The 24,807-nt window shown below is 41.3% G+C and overlaps 1 protein-coding gene across 6 annotated transcripts in view; it reads left to right on the top strand.

Annotated features, from left to right (window-relative positions):
• TIAM1 (TIAM Rac1 associated GEF 1) overlaps positions 1-24,807 on the top strand; it is a 359,691-nt gene that overhangs the window by 261,331 nt on the left and 73,553 nt on the right. For all 6 annotated transcript variants that reach the window (XM_014866485.3, XM_070488754.1, XM_070488753.1 and 3 more), the window contains 6 exons: positions 5,166-5,390; positions 7,458-7,643; positions 12,562-12,708; positions 15,352-15,426; positions 17,948-18,118; positions 24,264-24,368. In XM_014866485.3, coding sequence (XP_014721971.2) covers positions 5,166-5,390; positions 7,458-7,643; positions 12,562-12,708; positions 15,352-15,426; positions 17,948-18,118; positions 24,264-24,368 — 909 coding nt within the window. The remainder of the gene's footprint in view (positions 1-5,165; positions 5,391-7,457; positions 7,644-12,561; positions 12,709-15,351; positions 15,427-17,947; positions 18,119-24,263; positions 24,369-24,807) is intronic.

Raw genomic sequence — 24,807 nt, 5'->3', positions numbered from 1 at the left:
TGTCGGAATTTAAATCCTGGAGAGGCCACACTGGAATACACTGTATTCAGTTAGTGGTCTGCTGTGATCAGCTCTGAAGTGCTAAGCCTGTAAACGGCCGTGAAATGTTTCAAGAGTTTTCTCTACTTAACTCGTTGTTGATGGAAGTCAGTGTAGACTCTGCCTACCCTCTCCTCCCACGCACAGCTTTGCGTATGCCACTAAAAAAGGACGAACTCTATTGAAAAACTCATTGAGTCAATTGTACTCCTTAGGAATTGATTTGGCTTAATGCTAGAGAATGGCAGACTGCTGTTTTATTTAGACGGGACCGCAGGAGCGAAAATTCTCCCTAAAGGAACTGCCTTCAGCCCCTGACAGGCTTTAAAAGAGTTTGCAGACTTGAGATTTGTTTAATGGTTAAAAGGACTGATGGCTAAATTTTTCATAAAGCTGCGATCACGTTTTTGTATCTAGCTTTCTCTAGATTATGGGGCTTGATATGCTTTTTTTTCCCCTTTTTGTTTTATCTTATTTTGAAAAATTTAAATTGTGGTAAAATATGCGTAACATACCATCTTAACTCTTTTTAAGTGTGCAGGTCAGCGGCATTAAGTGCATTCCCATTGCTGTGCAGCCGTCACCCCCATCCATCTCCAGAGCTCTTTTCATCTTGTAAACCTACACAGTGAACACTGATTCCTCGTTTTCCCTTTCCCCTAACCCCTGGGAACCACCATCTTCCTTTCTTTTAAATAAAGAAATTCCTGCTGCTTTGCCAACGTTAAATATACACCTTTCAAGGGATGTTTACCTTTATCGGCTGGTGTCAGCCTGCTTCATTTCCGCTTATGAACTGGGAGACAGACGTAAACTCTCTGATATCAGACGGGAGTGGGCTGCCCTTGGCTGAGTTTGGCAGAGATCCTGGCAGGTGGAGGGAAGGAGGGCTCTCCTTTCGTTAAGTCAAGAGAGCAAAAGGCCTTTGTTCTACAGAACCTATCAGATTGTGTCTCCTCTTGGAGGTTAAAAGTCTATCATACAGACTCTTGCTTAAAAAGCATTGCTTATTTTGAAATTGAATTCTTACTTTGCTAGTATATGAGTCAGGGTGGGTTTGGTTATGCTGCAGTAAGGAGCAATCCTCAGATCTCCACAGCTTAACATACCTTTTCATTCCTGCCATGTGTCTGATGGTCATTGCCTGTAAAGCTGTGCTTGTCCTGGACACTTAGAGACCCACGCTGATGGAAGCCCCATCTTGACAAATGCTTCCTGGACTGTAAGCACTGGGACAAGAACGGGGCAATCAGGCTTTTGTTAGGAGTGACACCTGTCGCTTCTCCTCAAATTCATTGGCTAAAGCCAAAGGACATGGCCATGCGTAACTTCAAAGGGAGCAGGAAGGTTCCACCCTCCTATGTCCCTAGGGCAAGCTCAAAATATTGGGTATACAAGACTGATGACCCCATAGCAAGGCTTTTAGAGCAACTGGTGAGAGCTCGGGGGTCGGGAGCAGTGTGGCATACTTAAAAAAATTTAAGTGGGGATTGGGGTTTAAAATAAATTACTATGTTATCCTTAATTTTTCTGCACTTTAGTTTCTCCAATTGTAAAATGGTCACCTGGACCCCTTCTAGATGAATATTTTTATTTTAAATTTTAAGTGTGTAATTTGTATTTAGCAGAGTTTGCATCAGGAGTTTAAAATCTTTCCATCTGTCCCTCAGGTATTATGTCAGGGTTGTAGGTATTTCCTTTCTTGACTCCGCAGAGGATTCTGATGGAGGCAGAGACGAGCGAGGAGTGTCTCCGGGGAGTGGCAATGGACCTCCCACTGAGCATTGCTGTTCCAGATGTTTTTACAGGAGACACAGCCTCTTCCTGTTAGGGGCACATGCCAACTCGGCATGGATTTCATCAGAAACACCCCCACAATGTCCTTTTAAAATGGGGGGAAACACCAGCTCCCTGAAGCCTGAAAGCTCCTTGTTTCCGTTGAACTGTCATACAAAGGGGAAAGTCTGTTTCGGCTCAAGGAACTAGCCATTTATCAGCTGTTACCAGGCCCTGTGGAGGACAAAGGAGTGATGCCGAATGGGTCATGCTGTTTGGAACTTCCCTTCCAGTCTCACAGGGGCAATTTTTAATGAAAAATAGAATCTGATGTAGAATATTTTTAGGATAGTTATCAAAAATTATATATAAATATTAGGGTAATACATCTTGGAAAGATTCTTTTAAACTTTCTATTAAAGTGTAATATACATACATAGAAAAGTACACATTTTGATGTTGTTTCACCAGCTGGGCACACCCATGCCACACACTCATAGAACCAGGACCCAGACCAGGAAGCAGAACATGGTCCGCGCCCCAGAGGCCCCCCACTGTGGTTCCTTCGGATTTCACCCCCTCCCCCCATTCCCACTGACTTCTAACAGTGCACATTAGTTTTGCCTGTGTTTGTATTTCATGTAAATAGAATCTTGAAGTCTATACTCTTGCACATCTGGCTTATTGTCCTCAATGTTATGAATGTGAGATTTAGCCATATTGTGCTGTGTAGTCGGGATGGTATTTCGTTGTGCCATTATACCACACATGACTCATCCATTCTATTGTTGATCTGTGTTTGGATAGTTTCCAGTTTTGCCCATTAGAAATTGTGCCGCTATGAACATTTTGGTACATATATTTTGTTAAGCATATGAATGTGCTTCTGGTGGGTATATACCCAGGAGTGCATTTTGGGGGTCACAAGGCATGCACATATTCAACTTCAGTAGGTAGCACCAAACAGCTTCCCAAAGCAGTTAGAACTAGTTTGCTCTCCAGCCCCCAGCCAGCAGCATGTAAGAATTTGAGTTGCTCCATATCTTTGCCAACACTTGGTATTTTCTTCTTGGAAGCTTTTCCGTTAGAAAAATATCCTTACTAGAGTGTTTTTCCATCTGAGCTAATTTCTTCCATAAAAATAAAAAAGTGAAAACAATAACCCACTTAGCAAAATATGCACTGATGGCTGAGGTGCACTGAGAGACTCAAAGATCAAACATTGTACGTTGTCTGAGGCAGGAGCGAGCATGGTGGTTTCATAATATGTGGGAGGATCTTAAACTCGGTGTTTTTTCTTGAGTATCTTTCAAGTGATACATAAAGGCAAGACACCAGATAATGGCTTTCTTTTCTTTTCTTTTTTTTTTTCTTGCTGAGGAAGATTTGCCCTGAGCTAACATGTGTGCCAATCTTCCTCTCCTTTGTGCGTGGCTCACCACCACAGCATGGCTGGTGAGTGGTGTAGGTCCATGCCTGGGATCTGAACCTGTGAACCTGGGTTGCCGAAGTGGAACGTGCAGCACTTTAACCACTCGGCCACAGGGCTGGGGGCCAGGCCCTATAATGGCTTTCTAAGAGGAGATAAGTATTAAAAATTTGAAGCAAAGTTAAGAGTTAAAGATGAATCTCATACAGACGTGCCTTTTTTCCCTAAATTTCTCAGGTAAATTTCTGCAGGAATTTACCTTTGACTTCCAGTGTCTTTTTCTCCACTTCTCCCCACAGTCCTCACAAAATGATTCCATTTGCTGTATCAGGTGGGACTTCCGCTGTTTCTTGTGAGAATGTCCAGCTTATTGAAGTCTTCCTTAGACACAGGCACATACATAACCACTGCTGGATTGTTCAGCTTTGTGCGGTGTGCCGTGTGGGGGCTCTGTTGGCAGACATCATTTGTGACATTTGATGCAGTTTGCTTTGTGGACTACAAAGCTGATGAGAGTCAGAAATGATGGAGTGGTGCCTTGACTTAACTTTCAGTTGCCAGCATAGAATAATGTGTGGGTGGGGTCCTGTTAATAGAATTTTGTTTGTAAACCATTATTCAAATGAATTAGGAAACTAAGAAGATACACGAAAAATGTACATGAAAAGCGATATTGGCAGCTACTTCAGTATGGTGGTGGCTAAGTAGATCCTTTCTTCAGATGGGATAACTTGTGAGCATTTATTCAACTTCTCTGGGCTTAAGGGGATACACCTGGAAAAGTCTAGCACCTCCTCACTTACACCTACTCATTGATTGAGTTCCCAAAGTATTCGTAATAGTATATCATCGCACATGTGCTGTCTCCCCAAACTCTTCTCTGACTTCTGCCTTTCAGAGCACCCAGCAAGCCCACTTTGAGGTTACCTGCCCAGTTTGGAGTGTTGTCCACACTGTCTTAAAATCCCCTCTCAAATGGCCATTGTTGGTGGCTGGGGTGCTGCTGGGTGGCCACTGTTCCTAGATACTCTCACGTGTCCCCTGAGACAGTTTTGCTTCTGGCTGCCTTTAACTACTCCCCCAGCCCTAGTTGTGTCATTGCTGCTTAACTCTGGCATGTGACCTTTGGATCTGGGTCACAGTGGTTCACTGGGGGCAGGACTCTTGTGTCTTCCTTGGCCAGTAATGTCCCTCAGCCTCACTCTCACCTTGGAACTGACCAGTCTTTCTGGAAACTGACCTTTGCTTCATAGCAACCCTGTGAACTATGTTATCACGTAGACAAGTATCTTGGCTCGGGCTACTAAAAGAAACTACCGTAGACCAGGTGGCTTATAAACAACAGAAATTTATTTCTTACCTTCTGGAGGCTGGAAGTCCAAGGTCAGGGTGGCAGCATGGTTAGGTTCTGGTCAGGCGCACTCCTTGATTCAAAGATGACCATCTTCTTGCTGTGTCCTCACGTGGTGGAAGGGAGCTAGCTGGCTTTCTGACTTCTTTTTAGAAGAGCCTAATTCGCTGCATGAAGGTTCCACTCTCATGATCTAATTCTCCCCCCCAAAGTCCTCCTCCTAATACCATCGCATTGGGGGTTAGGATGTCAACATTTGAACTGGGGGGAGGGGGTACAAGGATTCAGTCCATTGCAACAATTTCAGTAAGTACATTTGGTGAGCAAATATGGTGACTTCATTCTGGACAGCCCTTGGGGGCTAGAGGTAGGGTTGGTGTCTGACTTAAGACTAACTTATTTTATCAAGTCTCTGAAGGAAGAGGAGGTCAGAGAGGTTAGCCTTCCCCGTCGGGTGTCTGGACCTGTCATCTGGACTCCCAGGCGTTGCTTCTCTGGAAATACACTGTTTCATCTCCAGTGACCTAAGAGCTGGCTGTTTCTTCTTTGTCCCCACCTCCCCCCTTACAGACCACCAGCCAGACGGAGCTGGAAAACTGGATCACCGCCATCCATTCTGCTTGCGCAGCTGCCGTCGCAAGACACCACCACAAGGAAGACACGCTCCGACTCCTGAAGTCAGAAATCAAGAAACTGGAACAAAAGATTGATATGGATGAAAAGATGAAGAAAATGGGTGAAATGCAGCTGTCTTCAGTCACTGATTCAAAGAAGAAGAAAACTATATTAGATCAGGTAATCATTCTTCCGTGTTTAGACTTGGGTGAAATCGTTGGGTCTCTAAAGTTTCTCTGCTGCCTTTGGAATCGAGAAACATCATCGGTTATCTTGTTGTCAGCTTGTCACCCAGGCTGCTAAATTCTTTATTGTGACTGTCACTTTTCCTCACCCATTGTTCACAGTTGATTGTTATGAGCTAAAGGGAACAATATTACATTGAATGAAAGACAGAAATCTAATAGAGGAGCTTTCCCACTGCCACCAATGGCATGCTGTTCTAGGGGATTGGTGTAACTGGAAAGTCTGCAATGTCATTCTCCACCTTATTGGCTTGACTTGGAGCGCGACTATGGTGGGGATTAATTCCTGACTCCTCAATAGATTTAGATTGCTAAATATAGAAAAGGTAGAGTGTGCTTTAAAATATATATACATAATTGCTGTCTATGAGCGTAAGTGTGTGTCATGCTAAAAACAGAAGATTTAGTTGGATAACAAAGGACATTTTTGCCTTTTATTCAGTTGTTTTAAAGTCAGGTAGCCACCTAGTAATGCTTTGAAACTTTGTCCGAATGTGTAGAAAGGAATTATGTGAATAAATGCTATTTAAATAATTGAAGAGTCGATGATGTGGACCAGCATGTGCTCTTCGATATTTCTGTCCCTCTGTTCTTTCCTCCTATTACCTGACACTATTTTTTTTCAATTGAGGCAAAATTCACATAATATAAAATTAACCTTTGTTGTGTCTGTGAGGAAGAGTGGCCCTGAGCTAATGCCTTTTGCCAATCTTTCTCTTTTTTGCTTGAGGAAGATGGCCCTGAGCTAACATCGGTGCCCATCTCCCTCTATTCTGTATGTGGCACAGTGCCACAGCATGACTCGATGAGTGGTGTAGATCTAACCCTGTGGACCTGGGAGTGCACAATGTGGAGTGCACTGGGCTTAACCACTACACCACCAGGTTGGCCCCTAAAATTAACCATTTTGATATGTACAATTCAGTATCATTTAATACATTCACAGGTTGTTCCCCTCTGCCCCGACATTCAGTTTTTATGGATTTACCTATTTTGGATGTTTCATATAAGTGGAATTGCATAACATGTGACTTTTTGTGTCCAACTTCATTCACTTAGCATACTGTCTTGGAGGTTGTGCCACATTGTAGCAGGTGGCAGTCTTTCATTCCTTTTTATGGCTGAGTATTATTCCATTGTATATAGACACCACGATTTGTTTATCCATTCATCCGTTGATGGACATTTGGGCTGTTTCCACTGTTTGACTGTTGTGAGTAGTGCTATGAACATGCATGTGCATTAATGCTATATTTTCAGTTGAAGTAAAAAGGTAGATATCAACCATTTATCATTGCCCATAACATCATTAACATCCCTAAGCCTTCACTATATGCCAGACCCTCTGCTAAGTCTTATGCTTGCATCATCTTATTTAAACATCTCATCACCTTAGGAGGTAGGTGTTATTTTCCCATTTTGAAAAATGAGGAAATGTCTTAGCTGCTCCCTGTGGCTGGAACTGTGTATTCCAGAGCCTGGCTCTCCACCACCCAGTGTTTTCCATTTCCCATTCTGTACTCTCTACCACTCACCTCTCCTCAAACAGCCTTGGTCTCTTTGCCTCTGCTCTTTAGTTCACCTCACTTTTCCTTTGTCTTTCTATGAAAGCCACCTCTTGTAAGTCATATAATTCTCCAGTGCTGAAAATCTACATTTTTTACTTCTGCTGTGGGTGTGTGGCCCAGAGCCTGGGGCTATTGAACCTGTAATGCCCACAAACATGAAATCTATGATGAGGAACACAGAGCAACTAATGATACACTTTCTGTTTATCCTTCTGACTTTACGGCTATAGGTCTTTGCAGAAAAACGTGTAAGCTATGAAGACAATAATACTTGACCTGCTATTATCTGAAAAACTTAGGGTACTTGTTGCTTACCCCTCAGGATTAAAATTAATACCTTTACGGCAAATAGATTTGTAATATTTGTGTAGGATAAACTTGTTAAGATTTATCTTCCCTTTTTATCACCTTTTCCCACATTGTCACCTCTGTAGATCTTTGTTTGGGAGCAAAATCTCGAACAGTTCCAAATGGACCTATTTCGTTACCGCTGTTACTTAGCCAGCCTCCAAGGCGGGGAGCTGCCGAACCCTAAAAGGCTACTTGCTTTTGCAAGCCGACCAACGAAAGTGGCAATGGGCCGCCTCGGAATCTTTTCGGTATCATCCTTTCATGCCCTGGTGAGTCGAAGCTGATGTATTTTTGAAAAATATGCATCTTGAGTATTAATCCTGAGCAGGACTTGACCAGAGTCTCTGAAGTGTTTTTCTAGTTCACTGCTGTGTATGGATTTCTGACATGTTCTTTCTCTGCAGTGGGTGCAAACCTTCATTCGAAGCTATTCTGAAATTTATTACTTAAGCCTCTCTTGATGGGGCCTAAATTGTTGTGCAAAGAAAACATGGAAGGTATTATCTTAAGAGATCTTTGCCTGTAGTGTTTGTTGATAACTTATGTCGTCTTTCAGTAGAGTCATGTTTCTAACACAAATATATGTATTTTACATTAATTTTATGGAAATGGTAAGTGGAGAGCTCTCTCATACATAAATGTGTTGTCTCTGTCTCTCTCGCACACACGAAAAACTTACACCAAATATCGAAAACTGATCTCTTTGGAGATCTCCCTTTTCAGTTTATTTTTTAGCATCGTTTTGATGGCCATAAATACCTAATGCATAGAGGAAGGCAAAGACCTTCCATGATTTACCAGCCCAACATATGTTGGAAGAGAATTTTCATTAGACCTCCAGGGCGGTGGATTGTATAGCTGTGTTGTGTGTTTGCAGTGTGTAATTTCGTGTACTTGCTAAATCGTGAAGAGCTTTATGTGCTTTTGGCTCCTTTCTTCTCAGAAATTGCTATGCGAGTAACATGGTTTTACCCTATCCAAGTCAACACCCACTTAAAATGTACTACACCTTAGCACATTTGCTGTGGAATTAAATGTTAAGGCTCAGGTTCCAGAAGCTGCTTTGGAAAACCTTAGCTGTGCTGCTCTTGGCTTGCGGTGTCAGCTGTACCCTTCAATTGAATTCAGAGCTGTAATTCAGTAAGAGGCGTTTGTATTCTTTATAAATAGATTAGCGTCATCATCTGGATAATTAGGGGTAGATTTACATTTTTAAAGAAGTCTTAAGCCAATTTCTGGAGTTATTAAAACTGGCACCCTGATTTGTTCTGTTAATTACAGCTCAGCTCCTGGTCTCCCTGGCTACCACCTCTCCTTGTAGCTGTTAGGTCCTATTTTTGAGTAGTGATGGGTCGAAGTGCTTCGATGAGTAAGTCTTGCAAATGGTTTTCAGTTTGTGGCTCTAAGACTCTTTCTCTGAGACCCGGACGCCAATTTTTAACTTAGCCAAATCTCAGTTTGCCTCTTCTCCAAAAAAGTCGGGATAAAAATTCTTATTTACCTCTTTGTAAGAATGTCGTAAATTGAGGGAGCATTTTTATTAAGGAAGCTTATGATGCTAGTGATGTGGCATCAGCGTTAATACTGAATCCTGAGTAGCCAAACGTCTCTTTTCTTTTATCTGGCCTGATTTTGGAGAAAGTCATTTTACTGTCTACCGAAAACTTCTGTGCCTTAATTATTTTCTTCAAAGCCATTGGAGCTAACTTCTCTGAGATGGAGAAGTAAAAGCCACTGTATTACCCTTCCATAATTCATCTTCAGACCTTCTAATTTACTCTATCTCAATATCTGTGATTTGTGGGTGCTTTTGATGGACAGGCTATTGACATCTGGCCAGTGGCAGATGAGGGTGGAGGGTTAGTAACTCTTTTAGGTTTTTTGGCCAGTGATTTTTAAAGAAGAATGTTTTATTCCATATCTGCAACTCTGTTTCTTTGTTCTTTTTATGCTGGCTGCATCAGCAGTGCGAACCTGCATGTCTCTATGTCCTTGCAAACTTCTCTTTTCCATGAGGGGTATCATTTCCGACAGAACAAGTTAGGCAGGCCTGTTGGATATCTATTCCTGTTTGTTGCTGCAGCTCCTGCAGGAGATCCCGGGCAGGGAATTTTGCAGGCTGATTTATTGGATACTTATTTTTTCCTCCTCTTCTTGTCATTTGACCCCAGGGAATTTTTTTTTTCCCCTTGGAGTTGAAATGTTCTTCAATTTAGCCTTTGTCTAGGCATTTTTTTTTTCTCCTTTTAAGTGGGGGGCGTGGGAGGAGGAGGTGTGAGGGCAACAGGGTGAGGGGAGGAGACTTGAGCTACAATTTAAGTACCATTCACCAGGAGGGCTTCCCATAATACTCAGTGATTTGCGGTAATTAACTGAAGGGTCCCCGCTGTACTCTTTGAAAGAAGGTTATCATTGTTCTTGTTTGCACAGATGAGCAGAATGATAGAGTAATCAGGTCCCAGCCACAAAGGGAGGCATTGTCTGGGCAAAGATCATTGAGAAACTCTTGAGGTCTTGTCCAATAGTTCTTTTGCTAGCCTTTTTTTTTTCCTTCTAAATCCCTTTGCTCATTTTGAGTCATTATTATCTTGGGGTTAGCAGTTGCTTTTGCTGTTTACAAGGTCCCCAACAGTTTAGCATAGTTACTGTAAGAACCTTAAATAAAGTGCCCATTTTTGAAACAGACTGAGCCAACTGGTCAGCTGGTAACTGAGAATATTTATGGTTGTGTGAGTTTCTCTTCCAGACTCTGTTTTTCTAAAATTATAAACTGAGGAGTTACTGTTGAATTGTTGTAACCGTGTTATGTAGGATCTCTGCTTTTGCTTTTGTGATGTTTGTTTATTTATTCATTCGTTCAGCAAATATGTGTGAGTGACTGGCATATGTTAGTTACTGTCCTCATAATTAGGGTTATGGCAGTGATCAACCCCAGTGCTCCTGTCCTATGGGAGCTTGTGTTCTTGTGGGAGAGATGGATAATAGATAAGTAAGTAATTAAATAAACACAATAAATATAGATATTGATGTGTGCTATGAGGGAGGTGAATAGGGTAATACGTATTGATACATATACGCACACATACATATGTTTATATATATACACTATCTATATCTGTCTATCATCTGTCTGTCTGTCTGGCTGCCTGTGTGTATATGTATCTATTTATGGATAGATTATCTACTTATAAATATATATATATATATAAGACCAAATGGGCATTTTTTTTCTCTAGGATTTTACCCTTAACACTATTTCCTCAGTGGTTGTTATCCTCATTTTGTCATAACTGACACTGATGTAGTCACACAAGCATGTGTGTGTGTCAGCACCTTGTAATTCATTTCTTCTCCAAATTTTGTTTACCTTTAACTTAGAAAGTGATGAAAATAGAGAAAAGAAAATGTTCACATATTTGATATCAACATGTGCCTTTTGTTTTGTGATTTTGTTCCCTGCCACCTTGAATCTAACTGTAGATGAGAGCTCTTTCTTATAGAGCTTTCCCCCTGCTGTCCGGGAAACCTCGTTTTCCTATGCCGGGATCTGGGTTTTCTTACGTGCTAAGCTGGGAAAGTGCAAGACCTCTCAGCTCCCTCATCTTCCTATTTTCCTTTGGGACCCAAACCTCCTTCCTAATACCGTGCAGAGAAGTTGTTTTGATTCCTGTTTTTAATGTATGTGAGGTCTTTGCCAGTCTACTCTTGGGGCTTCCACGGTATTTACTCTGTCACTACTGAAAACCCCAGAGAAGCCTGCCTTCTAACCAGCATGCAGACTGCTGGGGAAGCCCCTTTGGTTACCCAAGAATATTCCATCCCCTACATGGCTGCCAGTTGGCAGCCATCACACTGGGAGTTGCCCGTGTGGGAATCTATGACAAGTGGGTTCCAAGACATTCACTTCCAGCAATGAAGAATGGGTGGGGAAGTTTCGTGTCAAGTCTGACTCGCTCTGCCTCCTGGCACTCCCTTCTTTGAAAGGAGAGCCCGTGGGTGGCCTATTGAGATCTCCTGGCAGGAGTTCCCTTAAGTGCCTGGGACTTTGCTTACCACCTGTAGGGTAAAGTTCAAGCCTGACTGTTGGCCTGGGAAGGACTTTGTGGGGTCCTCACAGAGATTCAGCATCTACTTGAGCACTTAGCACGGTGGCAGATTGAAATTTGGCTGTTCCCTTCTGAAATACTTGTCTGGGTTGCTGGCATCTTGCAAGTAACTCAACATAGTTTAGTTTCCTTTTTCTGTTTTTTGTTTTCTAGACAAAATACAACTGTCATTCCCCTTTCACCTAATCATAGGACCTGCAAGGCTAGTAAGGTGGCTTCACCATCTTCATGGACCCAAGTCCCTTCCATCTTGTTGTTCTGCCATCCTTGAAAAGGCTTCTATCTGAATATTCTAGGCTGGCTAACATGTAGACTTTCCTGACATCAGGAAGGAGGAACATGAAGGATAATGGAGAGTCCCCCCTTCTGAGGATGCTTCCTGGAAATTGCAAATAGCCCGTCTTTTACCTCCCATTGACCGGAACTTTCTCACAAGCCCATGTTCCGCTACAAGGAAACTAAGTCAACTTGGGGGAGCCATGTGCTCAGCTGTGTTTGGGGTTTCTCTGACTGAGGTACAAGGGAGAGTGATACTGGCCACCACTATTACTTGCCTAATTAGGAAAGTGAGTTTATGTAATTCTAAGAAAACTAAATAGAAGAGATTTGTAAATTTAGGTTTAATGTGGAATCACAGAAACCAAAGTCTTCTGTTTTCACTATTTTTGCTGACACTTAGGCACTGTTTTTCATTAGAATGCTGAAAAAGCTCTGTAGCATTTGGGGAGAATCTCAAGAAAGTGTGCTAATTTAACTTGATGCCACTGTTCAAGCCTGTGACCCGAGGACATCTAACTGTTGGAAACATAACAGTACATTCTATTACTATTTTATTTATTTTTACTGATGATTTCAGACAATGATTGAGTTTGCTAACCTTTCACTTACATTTATAGTCATGGAGGGCCCTCAAAGTCTGAGTGTGTGTGAGTCATGGATTAAATGTTTTGGTGTTCGGGTCAGTGTTGGTTGGCGTAATGGAGGAGGGGTCTTTGAAGGGTGCGACTTAGTGAGGACCTTGAGAACAGCTGAGTGGTCCAGACACATCTCTCTTGTTGATGTCCCTCCTTGCCGTCTTCAGGTGGCAGCACGCACTGGAGAAACTGGAGTGAGAAGACGTACTCAGGCCATGTCCAGATCTGCAAGCAAGCGAAGGAGCAGGTTTTCTTCTCTTTGGGGTCTGGACACTACCTCCAAAAAGAAGCAGGGACGCCCCAGCATCAATCAGGTGGGTTCCGGGGTGGATGGAAAAGCAAGCGTAGATGGCTTCCGTGACCACCTCACACTGGGATGTGTGTGTTCCTTCGTTGACAATGAGTCTTATTTAAAATCAGCTAGTTGACAGAAAGAAGTTAGTTGTGTTAGGGGCTTTTAATAGATAATATACACCCATAACATTGAACTCTGCTATCAGTCTATCACCAAGCTCCAGCCCTCCACCTGCATCCTTTCCAAACCCCGGTTAATTACAGACCTACTGAGAGTGCACAAGTCATCTGGAGTCTTCAGAAAAAACCAGGGCTTGATGCTGAAGCCAAGTGGGCACCTGAGCACAGAGTCTTTTAAGCTGCCTCTGGCGCTGGATCAAAGGCAGCCTCCAGGGAAATCTGATTGTTTCTTTGCCCTTGACTTTCTGGGGTTGACATTAAATGAGCAGTTCGTCTGCCTACTGGTTTGAGGAACCAGGAATCTGAGAGTGCTCGCTTGCTGCCTGGACTCCCTTCTGCAGAGATGCTGGGGCTTGAAGGGGACCTCAGTACATCATGAATGTCGGTGTCAGGCCTCTAATACCCGTGTGCTGCGCCTCCTTGATTTTACTCCTTTACCAGCCATGGCCACTTTCCTACGGGAGTTGCTGCTGAGAGGCTCACTCTCCATTGTCATTGTCATTCTTCTTTGGCTTTGAGAAATGAGTGGCTCCAGAACTGCTTCAGGTTTTAGGGACTGAAGAGACATGGGTATTTGAAAGAAGGAGAATGTCCAGTACTTGGGCTGCAGTGGCTGGAAAGTGAGGCACTGGACTTTTTTGAGGTCATGACAAGGATTACCAATTTGACCTCTTCACTCTGAGCCCTTAGGCAAAGTGAGAAGTCAGTTGACTGACTTAAAGAAAGATCCCTCATTATTTGTTCTGACAATTCTAGCCATTCTTTTACCTAAAAACTGAAATTCACAGGAGAAATTCGTCCTGAAAGCTGATGTACTAAGTCCTTCCCTGACCAACATGCTCGCCATTTAAAACATGGAGGGTCTGTCTCCTTGGTGGAACTGGCAGGAGACCAGAGGAGCAAAGGATCGGAGGGCCTGAGACCGTGCAATGCTGCAGTGTGTCCTGTGCTCTGTGGGGAGAGTAGAGCATCAAGGTGGCTGCCATGCGATTGTAGTACATCTGAAGAAGACACTGTTTGGAGGAAAGTCAGTATTTCATCGGAAAAACCATGCAAGAAACTTGCTAGCTGTTGATGAAATCTGCAAAAGAATAACATTACCGATCAGCATCTGTCCCCTCCTTTTGGGAGGTGGTGTCTTTTTGTATGCATCCTCTGTCATTGCAGATGACTCAGACCACAGCTATAAATATGTGAGAGCCTTGCAGTTGGCAACTGGGCTTGAACTTCTCTGCTATCAGAAGCCTTGGTTCATATGGTTCCACTGTGTTGGCGCCAGGTTAGGGTACAGCCCATGGCTGCTGAAATATATAGCTGAATTTAAATGAATCCGAGAGAATGTTTTTAACGTTTTTTTAAATCAAAGGATGATGTCATATCTCATAAGCAATTCTTGTTATTCTCTCTTAAAGTAAGAGCTGAGAAAAACTTCTTGGGGGCTGGCGTGGTGGCATAGTGGTTAAATTTGTGTGCCCTGCTTCAGCAGCCAGGGGATCAGTGGTTTGGATCTTGGGCGTGGACCTACACACTGCTCATCAAGCCATGCTGTGGTGGCATCCCACATAGCAGAACTAGAAGGACTTACAACTAGGATATACAACTATGTACTGGGGCTTTGGGGAGGAAGAAAAAAGAGGAAGATTGGCAACAGATATTAGCTCAGGGCCAATCTTCCTCACCAAAAAAAAAAAAAAAAATTTGCATACCTTTAAAAAAAACAAAAAACAAAAACTTCTTGCTTAGCCATAAGCATACCAATAGAAATTTACTTATTAATTCAGTACTTGAAATGGATAAAAATAGTATGTTTCTATATGTCTCATTTGCATCCGGGCAAAGGCTTTTTCATAATCATGTGTATTATCCTGACCGTACACGTTCAGTTTAAAGCCAGTATATAGAATTTCTCATGTCCATGTGTTTAGATTTTGACTACCTAGTGGCATTAGTACCCTCTTCTGGTTTTAATCATGTCTTTAGGTTAGCAGGATTCATTAAATTTCAAATAATAGACAAATTTCTGTTTTTTTAAATAAAAAACATTTTCTGTGGCATTGTGGTAAAGTAATTATAAATGTATATTTTCAGGTTCCACTCAACAGTATTAAAGAGTAAACTAATCGTTATTGATAGCTATCTGATCAAGTATGTGATGCTATGGCAGAAATTCTTCACTGAGAACAAATCTAAGATGTTCATTGTTTTTGCAAGTTTATTTTGTTTCAATGTAGAGGAATTATCCATATCTAAAGCTATCTTTTCTTTTGAATTGTCAGCGATGTGGGAAGTGATCTACAAGGAGGAACATGTTTTCCATGGTCTGCTACCTGAATTATTTTAGCTGCTTTAGGATTTGATGTAGGAGTATCTGGAAACTTCTGGAATGTTTTCTAATAGCCACGCCCACTTTGCATTCCCCTTCCCATGTTTCATTTCTCCTTTTACCCAGATTTCTTTCTAAGACGATGCTTTTGTGTCTGCAGGTGTTCGGTGAGGGAACTGACACCGTGAAGAAGTCTTTAGAGGGAATCTTTGATGACACTGTTCCAGATGGCAAGGTAAAAACAAGCACATCTTCCTTTTCTAAAAGCACCACGAATGCATCAACATTACACAATGTAGTGGTTTCTTGGGATCCTAAAATTAAGTAGACTCAGTATTAAAAGCTGAAATGATCAATTCTTTAAAGTTATTAATAGATCAACCAGCGATGGGAAGCATTTTACATTTAAAACTTGACAACGATAAGAACATCCTCCTGCTGACATAACATTTTTGATACTTATCATTTGGATGTGTAAGTTTCCATCTAGAATGTAAGAGGAGATTGGGGTCTGGGTAGCTGAATTTTTTATGCCATTGCCAATTCCTTTTATGTACAACTTCCGTTCCCAAGAGGAGAGTTCTTGTTGCCCTCCCTCTCTGCCCACACGTGCTATTTTGCTCCCATTAATTTCGAAGAACTGCTCTGATAGTATGTTCTTAAAAATATATATATTTGCCTCCCAAGATAAGTATTCAATTAAAGATTCACAGACTTGGTTCAGCCTTGTGCTTGCATTTAAAAGGGGCTTTCAAACTGGTTTGATGGAAGGCCCATAAAGAATATTGATTTTTTTTTCCCAGGCCACTTTTTTCAGCCTCTAAATATATGGACATCTCGAGTTTTAAAGATCCTAACAGTGATACCGGCGACCTCTTTGTTGGGGGGTGGTTCTGATGTTGATAACATGAGCTTGGTATAATCTTCTGCTTCTTGGACTCAGAATCAATATGACAGAGGTCAGCTCTTGGTTGCCATGCAACCAAACAGTGGCAGTCAGCAGTTGCTCAGCCCCATGTTCTGGATGAAGCTGAGCCTCCAAAACCAGAATGTAGTGGGGAGTTCTGGCTGTTGGAGGGGGAGGAGAGAAGAGTGGCCATGGGTAGGCCTTTTCTGTCTTTCATAACCAAACTGTTCTTGGATGATGTCATCTTGGAAATACCCATCCATGGCAATCTCTTTGAACATCTTTCTCTGTTTCTGATGAAATTTGATGAAATTAAATTGCTGTCCCTAGGTGCAGTCCGAGTATAGTTTTTGATGTTAACATAGCCGTTTCTGAAGTTAGCTCATTCATCTTGCATACCATTCTTAATATACTTTTAATATCGAGATACCCTCTTCCCAGCCAACAGATCCTGGAAACTACAAGTTTTTCCCTTGTCTTTTTGTGTTACTTTTTTGTTTTTTCATTTTTTCTAGATGCTTCTTTATCCCACTTCTTGGCCAGAATGGCTTGTTCTCAAAGAGCAGTTTAGATGCAAAACTTGGGTAGATCCAGTGCTAAGGGGCACTTATTTAATGTGGCACAAGGGGACAGAGCAGGAATATTCCAATCATAGTTAAAGGCAAGTTGATTGCTTTTTGACCGTCCCTTCCCTGGGGTTCCATTTATCTGTGAAAGCAACACCATTCAAAGGCAGAGCTGAAATTGTCTTCTTCAATTGAATTTAGTTTAGTGGCTTTTACAAAAAATATCTCCCCCATTCAGGGATCTGTTCTTTTTATGTATGGAAGTTGTTTGTTACCATCTCTCAGCCTTTGTTTGGAAATGTGCTTCTTCTTGTAATTTGCTGATCCCAGCCTTGTTCTTGGTAATCTATAGATACCTATTTGCCAATCAGTGACCTGGTTATAAACCAATAATTAAAGCTTATTACTTAGCACATATTGAGCATCAATATTTTTATATTGCCAAAACCCAGCATAATTCTTTCTTTGCTTATTATACTGGGCTCCTAATATTTCATCAATCTATAGGGTGTTTCCTGGTTTAGCTGTTTAGCTTGCTTAAATGTAACCAAGCTGCTGAATGTGCACATGAGATACTTCTTCTCCCATCCCTATGAACTTGGTGCTGCTCCCTGATCCTCAGGCCAAGTGATGTAGAGGATGGAGTGATGGTAACAGCCTAGGGAGGCTTATTTTTGCCACGTTGTGCCATAAAGCTCATCCTTGATGTTCTCTGAACCTCATCTGGAAATGGAGCTGTCTCCCTCCCAGAGGTGTGCGAGAGGTCAGATGCGAGCACAGATATGATGCTCCTGGTAAATATGCAGTGCTAGAACTTCATCTTTGCTTTAAAAATTTCCATGGGTCTCATCGTTGCCTTTGAAACATACAGCTCCCATGGCAGATATTCTTGTGGTCGGAATTCGCTGCCCCAAATTTGAAATGGGTCCCTGGAAGAAATAAGAGCGATAAAGCTGAGCTGAATGGATGACCCATTTCCTTCTTTCTTCCAAATTTTGGTACACTCTCATTCATGCCATGCCTGCCTGTGGATGCTGTGGACCAGGTGTGAGATCTGCCTCATATGTGAGGTCCGAAATCTTGCTCACCCCTCTCGCCCAATAAAGCTCCTTTCTCAGTAACTTCTTTCTCTCTCTGAAGATTGCTCTATACCCCTCACCACTGCTACCACTTCTGTCCTGGGCCCTTTTCACAGGACTAGATAATTCCTATGTGCAATCTGGGGATCTAAGATCATTCGAGACTGACTGTTGCTGCTCTGCTAACTTTATTTCTTATTGTAGAGGGAGAAAGAAATGGTATTACCTAGTGTCCACCAACACAATCCTGACTGCGACATTTGGGTCCACGAATATTTCACCCCGTCCTGGTTCTGTCTGCCAAATAATCAGCCAGCCCTGACAGTCGTCCGGCCAGGGGACACTGCACGGGACACCCTGGAGCTGATCTGCAAGGTATTGTTTTCTTGGAAAGAGCGGAGCGGGATGGGGAATCTTGGAAGACACATATGGAAACTCAGAGGTGTGTTGTGGAGGAAGTTACTTTAAAGCACACCTTCATTTCATTTCAGGGCAGCTTTGAGTTCCTTCATTGTAATAGGCATAATAAATATAAATGCTTTGGGAAGAGAGGGATTCTTTTAAAGAAGCTTCTTTCAACATGTGTATTTGATATATTTGTAATAAGCATATTGCATGCTCATTGCAAAAATTTCAGACCATTTAGGTAAAGAAGAAAGCAGAAATTTAAGTCCATCCTTACTCAGAAAATCCGGAAATAACCACTGTAAACATTTTGGTGTTTGTCCTTCCATTCTCTTTTCTACATGCACACGCATGCATGTATTAATGACGTCACATTACTGTTTCTCATCTGCCCTTCAGCAGTGGCTGATACACCACAGACATCTGTAGGGAAGGGTAAACTGAAATAATTATAAGTTTGACCTCCATACAGGGAAATTCCTCTTCCTCTGAACACATAATTAGCTTCTTTTTGGTGACAAATGATTGAGCTCACTTTCCTACTTTCACCGTAAGCCATAGAAAGTCTTTGATCCTTTTCAAGGTAAAGCTGGTTTCATTTCTTTTTTTCCTCCTTGAAGGGCTGCCAGATGAATGGCCTGGAGCGAGGGAAGGGAAAGAGGAAAGAAAGGAGCTTTTCTTGTGGGCCTGTTTTTACTTTTCCGTAATTAATGGCATTCATAGTCTTGTTTAGTGGTCATATCAAGTCGGAAAAGGGGCTGATACTCCCCCATTGTACAGATGGAGAAGCTGAGGCTCAGAGCCTTAGTTCCTTGTCCGAGCTCACATCACATCAGTTGCCATGGGGGGACTCAATCCACATCCAGATGCTTCAAACATGGCTGTGTCCTCCTGTGCCTGGTGGATGGTCACAAGAACTGTCAGAACCTGAGTCAGTCATCAGGAGGGACGGTCCTTAAGGGTCAGAAGAATCTGGAATATGTTCTGAGAGGAGTGGAATGATCTCCCTGGGGCCGATAAAGGCAAAGTGGAACCCTTTCTATCGTAATTTCATCCTAGTAGGAGGTGGATGGATACAATGATGTTTTTAGGACCTCCTCATTCAACACAATGGTTGATAAATCCCAAATAACGCACTACCTCAGCAAGTACTCAACTCTGTAATTCTACAATCAGCAATTTTTGTATTTTTGGGGGCAGAAAAAAAGCACTAGAGCCTTTGTAAAGAAAAAATACGGCTCTTTATGTGAGTGGGGGAAATGGAATAGCCTGGCTCACATAAGCCTTTCGGATGGTCTTACATGGGGGCAAAGTAGAAGGGCCATTTGTTTCAGGACAAAGCTCAAATCAGCCCCCGCAGAGGTGTTAAAAATAAATGATACACTATTAAATGCTTTGAATCCTTCATGTACGTGTGTTCTTGCCTTTTGAAGATAATGGTATTTCTGTTCACATTTTTCATTTTAATTACTTAACAAAATTGGTCTATTGAGGATTTCTGCATTCCTTTATTTATAGATTAGCACGCTTCTTTAGAGACCCATTAATATTCTGCAGAGCTGTGGGAGTTATTCTCAGAACTGCAGCTGAAGGTGTCGAAAGTAGGACTCTGGCAGTTTTTATAAACCAAACTCTGGAGGGTCCTTCCAGGGAATAGCATTGCTTTGAGCCTGCTGCATACAATGGACTTAGAGCCAGGAATCGGAGGGTAGGTTAGAGTTTTCCAATAACCGTGGATTGGTAGAAAATTGAATAGTGAGTGGGGAAAATAGGGCTTGGCCCAACTTTTCGAGCTTTTGCTTTGATAGAAATGAAGGGAAGGAGGAATAATATTGTCCCTGCAACTTAGAGGCCATCTTTAGATAATAAGGTGGACCTGTTCCCCTATAAAGTGTTTATTTCTGTCACTTGAAAGGGTTTTGGTGGCATCGTTAGGGCGCAAATCCCTTTCTTTAACAATAAAAGGTCATCCCGCCGAATTTTTCTTGAATCCTCAGCTCTTTTTCCCAAAGCATAGAAATAAAGACAGAAACAATATGGTGTGGAACAAGCTTACGTCTTGAGTTTAAAAAGGGAGAACTTTTGTGTGCATTTTAAGAAATTGATGGTCTCTGAAAAAGCATCCATGTAGGGTAAATTACATAGTGTGCTCAGAACCAGGTGCCTTCTAAAGCTTGCCTCATCTTTAGAAAACACTTTATTGTAATTAGTGGAGGGATTTTATTCTTAAGAGGGAGAGAGATAATGGGGACAACAGTTCCACGTGTTATTAATGATCTAATTAATGATGAGGATTTTTTTTCTTTTGGAGGAGGGACTGAGAACAAAGGTAATTGTCAGAATGTCTGTCTTTTCTTTATTGTCATTCTCAACGTTGGTGATGGATACTTTCCTCTAATATTTAATAATCAATCTCTTTCTTCTGTCTCTTGCATTCAGCTCATTCTCTTTCCTATTCTATCTGATCCACATCATTTCACATCAGTTTGTCACCTGCCACCCGAGCACCAGTCAAGTTCTGGTATAGTAAATGTTTCAAGATCTACATTTCATGTGTGGTTCATGTTATGGATGTTACAAAAATGATTGTTGCTAAACATAGCAGGTAACCATGTTGCTCTATGGGTTTTGGATATATTCTGATCATTGCAATTACCAAAATAATTGCAAAAAATTCATTCATTCATACTCACTGATATTATTCATGTGTGACCATGAGATCAGTTTTATTTCATGCCTTCACTATGTTGCTCTATGGCTTTGAATATTCTGATAACCATTGGCATTTAAAAAAATAAAAGGTCACCTTGAAGGGAGGATAAATATCTTTGGAAATTCTGCACTAGTACTTTGTGTGTCTGTGTGTGCATGGATTTCTGTATGTGGTAACTGCATGCTTTTATGTTTTCCTGAGAAGTTTGTCTGAAATGGAAGCATTTGAAGAGAAATGGAAGAGCGAAACATGATGGATTAGAAGATTACGTTATTTTCTGTTTTAATTGGCTCAAACTATTTACTGAAGAGATCTCTATTGTGTTTTGCTATTTCATCTATTGGAGTAGATGCAAATTTAAAAAAAAATGCTGACCAAACTAGAAATGGTTCTGTGATAATATTTATCTTATGGTATAATTTGCGGCTGCATTGCCTCAAAATGAATCAAATACTCTCTAAATAAGTTAAGTAAATGTACATTGGAAAACAAATTTGTACCACTTAAATTTTTTCCTACATGAATATCTCTTGAGTTAGGAAATTTTTTCTTGAATGTTTTGTGCATCTAAAGCAGCCCAAATATTTAGAATTACTATGTTAAAATGTTCATTAATATTTGGAATTCTTTTTGCACAAAGAAGTGTCGTGAACATGGTAAAGAGTTTGACCTGCTCTGATATTGACTTGCAGACACTTGAGGAGCATGAAATTCTTCTTGAGAATGCTGATGATCTGATTTAGTTAATTCATTAAGATTTTCCCTTTATGTTAGACCAGCCATGACTAACGAGGCTTTGTAATTGAGAAACATTTACCAAAATGATAAGACACACTGGTATATTGATTCAAAATCTCGTTTTCAGAGTAACTATTTATTGACCAAACTAGGGGCTTCTAGGTTACAAATAAGACCCTTAATAATTTTTATGATTGTGGGATGTGCTTATTTTTATTTTTTAAAGTTGTCAAGGCACCATTGTAACTTGAAGAAGTTTGGAAAATATGGTGGTGGAGGGGAGGGTGGCGAGAATCAGCCTTATTACGATTGTTCTATTTATCCTCCTTTTGTTCTCTTTGCTGTGTTAAACGCTCTAAGTGAGGTACCTGGACAATGGTGCCAGCTGTTGTTTGTCATTCTCTGCACATCTGTGTAAATGTTTTCAGCACAGTAGCATTTAAGGCATGATGAGACTCTCCAGTCTTCTTCAGGGCCACCTTAAGATCTTTGGTGCCTGACAGTAGGCTGTCTCTCTCACACTGAGGTTTCAGGAACCAGAAGCTTCTTAGATGAGGTTGCTATTTGGGTCTGATTTCCAGAAGACTGTATATTTAAATGGCAGCCTCACTGGGAGGGTCCACAAAGTGTTTATTAATAACGATGAGAAAGTTTCCAAGTGGATTTGTTCTTGTTAACCAAGACCCCAGGAAGTTTCATCTCTTCCACTTCCACCTCAGTTGGAAACAGATGGTGAACCAAAATTTTTTGCTTCTAATTAAAGATTTCAGTGAGGACCTAGGTAGGCGGGAAGCATTTGTTGCTTCTGCCTCTGTGAAGGAAACTTCTCTTGCTTATCACGTCACCCCTATTATTATTAATTTTGTTATTTGTCTCAGTGCCTCTCCAGCCAGCAGTAGGTAGCCCACTTTAAAATTTCCCTGTTCTATATTTCTCTGACTTACCCTTCCACTCTTACGTTATCTTTGACATCAGCAGTCTGAGTGTGTCAGACACTGAGCATTTGGTCTCCAATACAGACAGTGAAAGCCCAAAGGCCACGTGCACGGGCATGTGTGGGCCCAGTGGCGCCTGTGGCCACACAGTGGGGGTTCAAACTTTCGCATTACTCAGGAGAGGATACAAATTCGAGGGTCCCAAGATACACTGATAGAAAACTTCTTTATCAGTCCACTACGTGTTCAGAACGGACTCGTTTCCACTTTCTGAAAATGTGTTTCTCTAATGATGCAGGATGCCTGTCCTACATGTATATTTATTCAAAAAGCAGAACCATCGCTACCAACCTCTCGTTTTCTGTACGCCCTACAGCCACACACACTCCTGAAGACTGCATTTATGTTCTATTAATTTACGGGTTTCGCAGTGCTTCACACAGTGTCTGGCATACTTAAGAGTTTGTTAGACATTAGAATGACTATTACTGGAATAATTATTGACTGTTGTTAGTTTGGCCTTAAAAATTTTTTTCAAGGGGAGTAGGATAAGCAGAAACAGTATTATACAAGTGAAAAATTGATTTCACTTATTTTGAAATAATTCTCATCAGTAGAGCTTTTGGTGTGAAGAGATTTTATATTTACTTGATGAAAAAATTTCAAACTTATGTAAGAGTAGAGAATCATGTCATAAGCTCCTGCATATCCATCACTAAGATTCTATAATTATCAAATTATGTTTCATCTGTTCACTAACTCACTCCCGTCCCCTGCTCTGGATTATTTTGGAAGCAAATTCCAGACCTCGTATCTTTATCTATTAGTATTTTAGGATGTATCTAAAAGATAAGGATACTTTTAAAAAATGACTTAAACATTTGTCCCTGGTAATGCATTTTCCTGTTACCATGTACTTTTGAGGAGCATTTTCTTACTTTTTCTTCTGATCTTCTTGAATGTATGTTGAGGTTTACTAATAAACCCATGTTGCCACCATTGCTTTTGCAACAAACTTAATTCAAGGATGACTTTCTAGATAGAAAAAATCAGTTGACCCACCCTGGACCAATGGAGAAGGCCTGGAAATTTCAATCCTTAACTATTTTAGAGTTGTTTTCTTTGGGCAAGTCATTCACTGTGTTTTCAAAGTTGGACACATGCCTGTCTGCGCTGCCCCCGGAGGGAGTCTCACTCGGGGTGTATATAAATAAGACTGAAATCCAAATGCCTTGTCTTCACACTGACTTGCTTGCAAATGAACTGTTAACAACTGTCCCAGTGTCCCCATGTGGTTAGAAAAACAACTTTGCCTGGGCACAGCTTTTGTCCCATCAGTGTAAATACTTCCTTGCCTTTCTTGTCACTTCGCTTCTTTAATCACCTCTGTATGTTTGGAATTATTTTTAAGGGCCTCTTCGATCTGATGGATTTTGTTGCAAAACCGGTGTTAAAGGGTACAATGAAGCAGAAGCAGAAGCGAAGATGTGACTCAGTTGTTTCCATTGAATCATAAGATACCCAGGAATATTATTAATATGCTCAAGGAAAATTATTTTAAAATTTGGGTTTTAGATGTAACCTTTTAAGAAGTGTAAAAACCTTACTCCCCCCCCTCCAGTAACGAATCTCTATTATTCTTGGGAAGACGTGATAACCTGTCAGTAGAGAACTAATTATTCCTATTTACCATTGAACAGACGTTTTCTTTTCTTTTCTTTTGTCCCAGACCCATCAGCTGGATCATTCTGCTCATTACCTGCGTCTGAAATTTCTAATAGGAAACAAAATGCAACACTATGTTCCGAAGCCTGAGGAGGACATTTATGAGCTGGTAATGTTTATGACTGTTGTCCAAGTACATTCTGTAGGAGATTATTTTTAAATTATATGTGTGCTCATGCTAATTGTGGTTGGTGAAGGAGAACAAATTCTAAAATAAATGAGCCTCATTCAGGGCTCTTAAGTTTGTGGGGATGGCCTTACTTATCACAATATTTCCGCCGAGTGGAAATGCCACCTTTGTTTATGCAAGGAGCGAGGCTGTGCTATCATGAAAAATTGAAATCCAGAGCTGACTCTCGGATTGAATTTCAGTTAGTATTCCCAGCTTTCCTTCCAGCTTTGACAGTCTTTTGTTTTAAATTGGCGACTCGAGGATCAGCTGGCTGTTGTCAAAAAAGAAGTACCAACTCCAATTTTGTGTGACTTCTGCCTGCGTGTTGAAACTGACGGGTCAAATCCTGTTGCGTGGAAAAGGCAGCCATCTAATT

This window comes from Equus asinus, chromosome 18 (genome assembly GCF_041296235.1).
Source record: "Equus asinus isolate D_3611 breed Donkey chromosome 18, EquAss-T2T_v2, whole genome shotgun sequence".
Classification (NCBI taxonomy): domain Eukaryota; kingdom Metazoa; phylum Chordata; class Mammalia; order Perissodactyla; family Equidae; genus Equus; species Equus asinus.
Note: the sequence above shows the minus strand (reverse complement) of the source record. Positions and strands in the feature narration are given on the sequence as shown.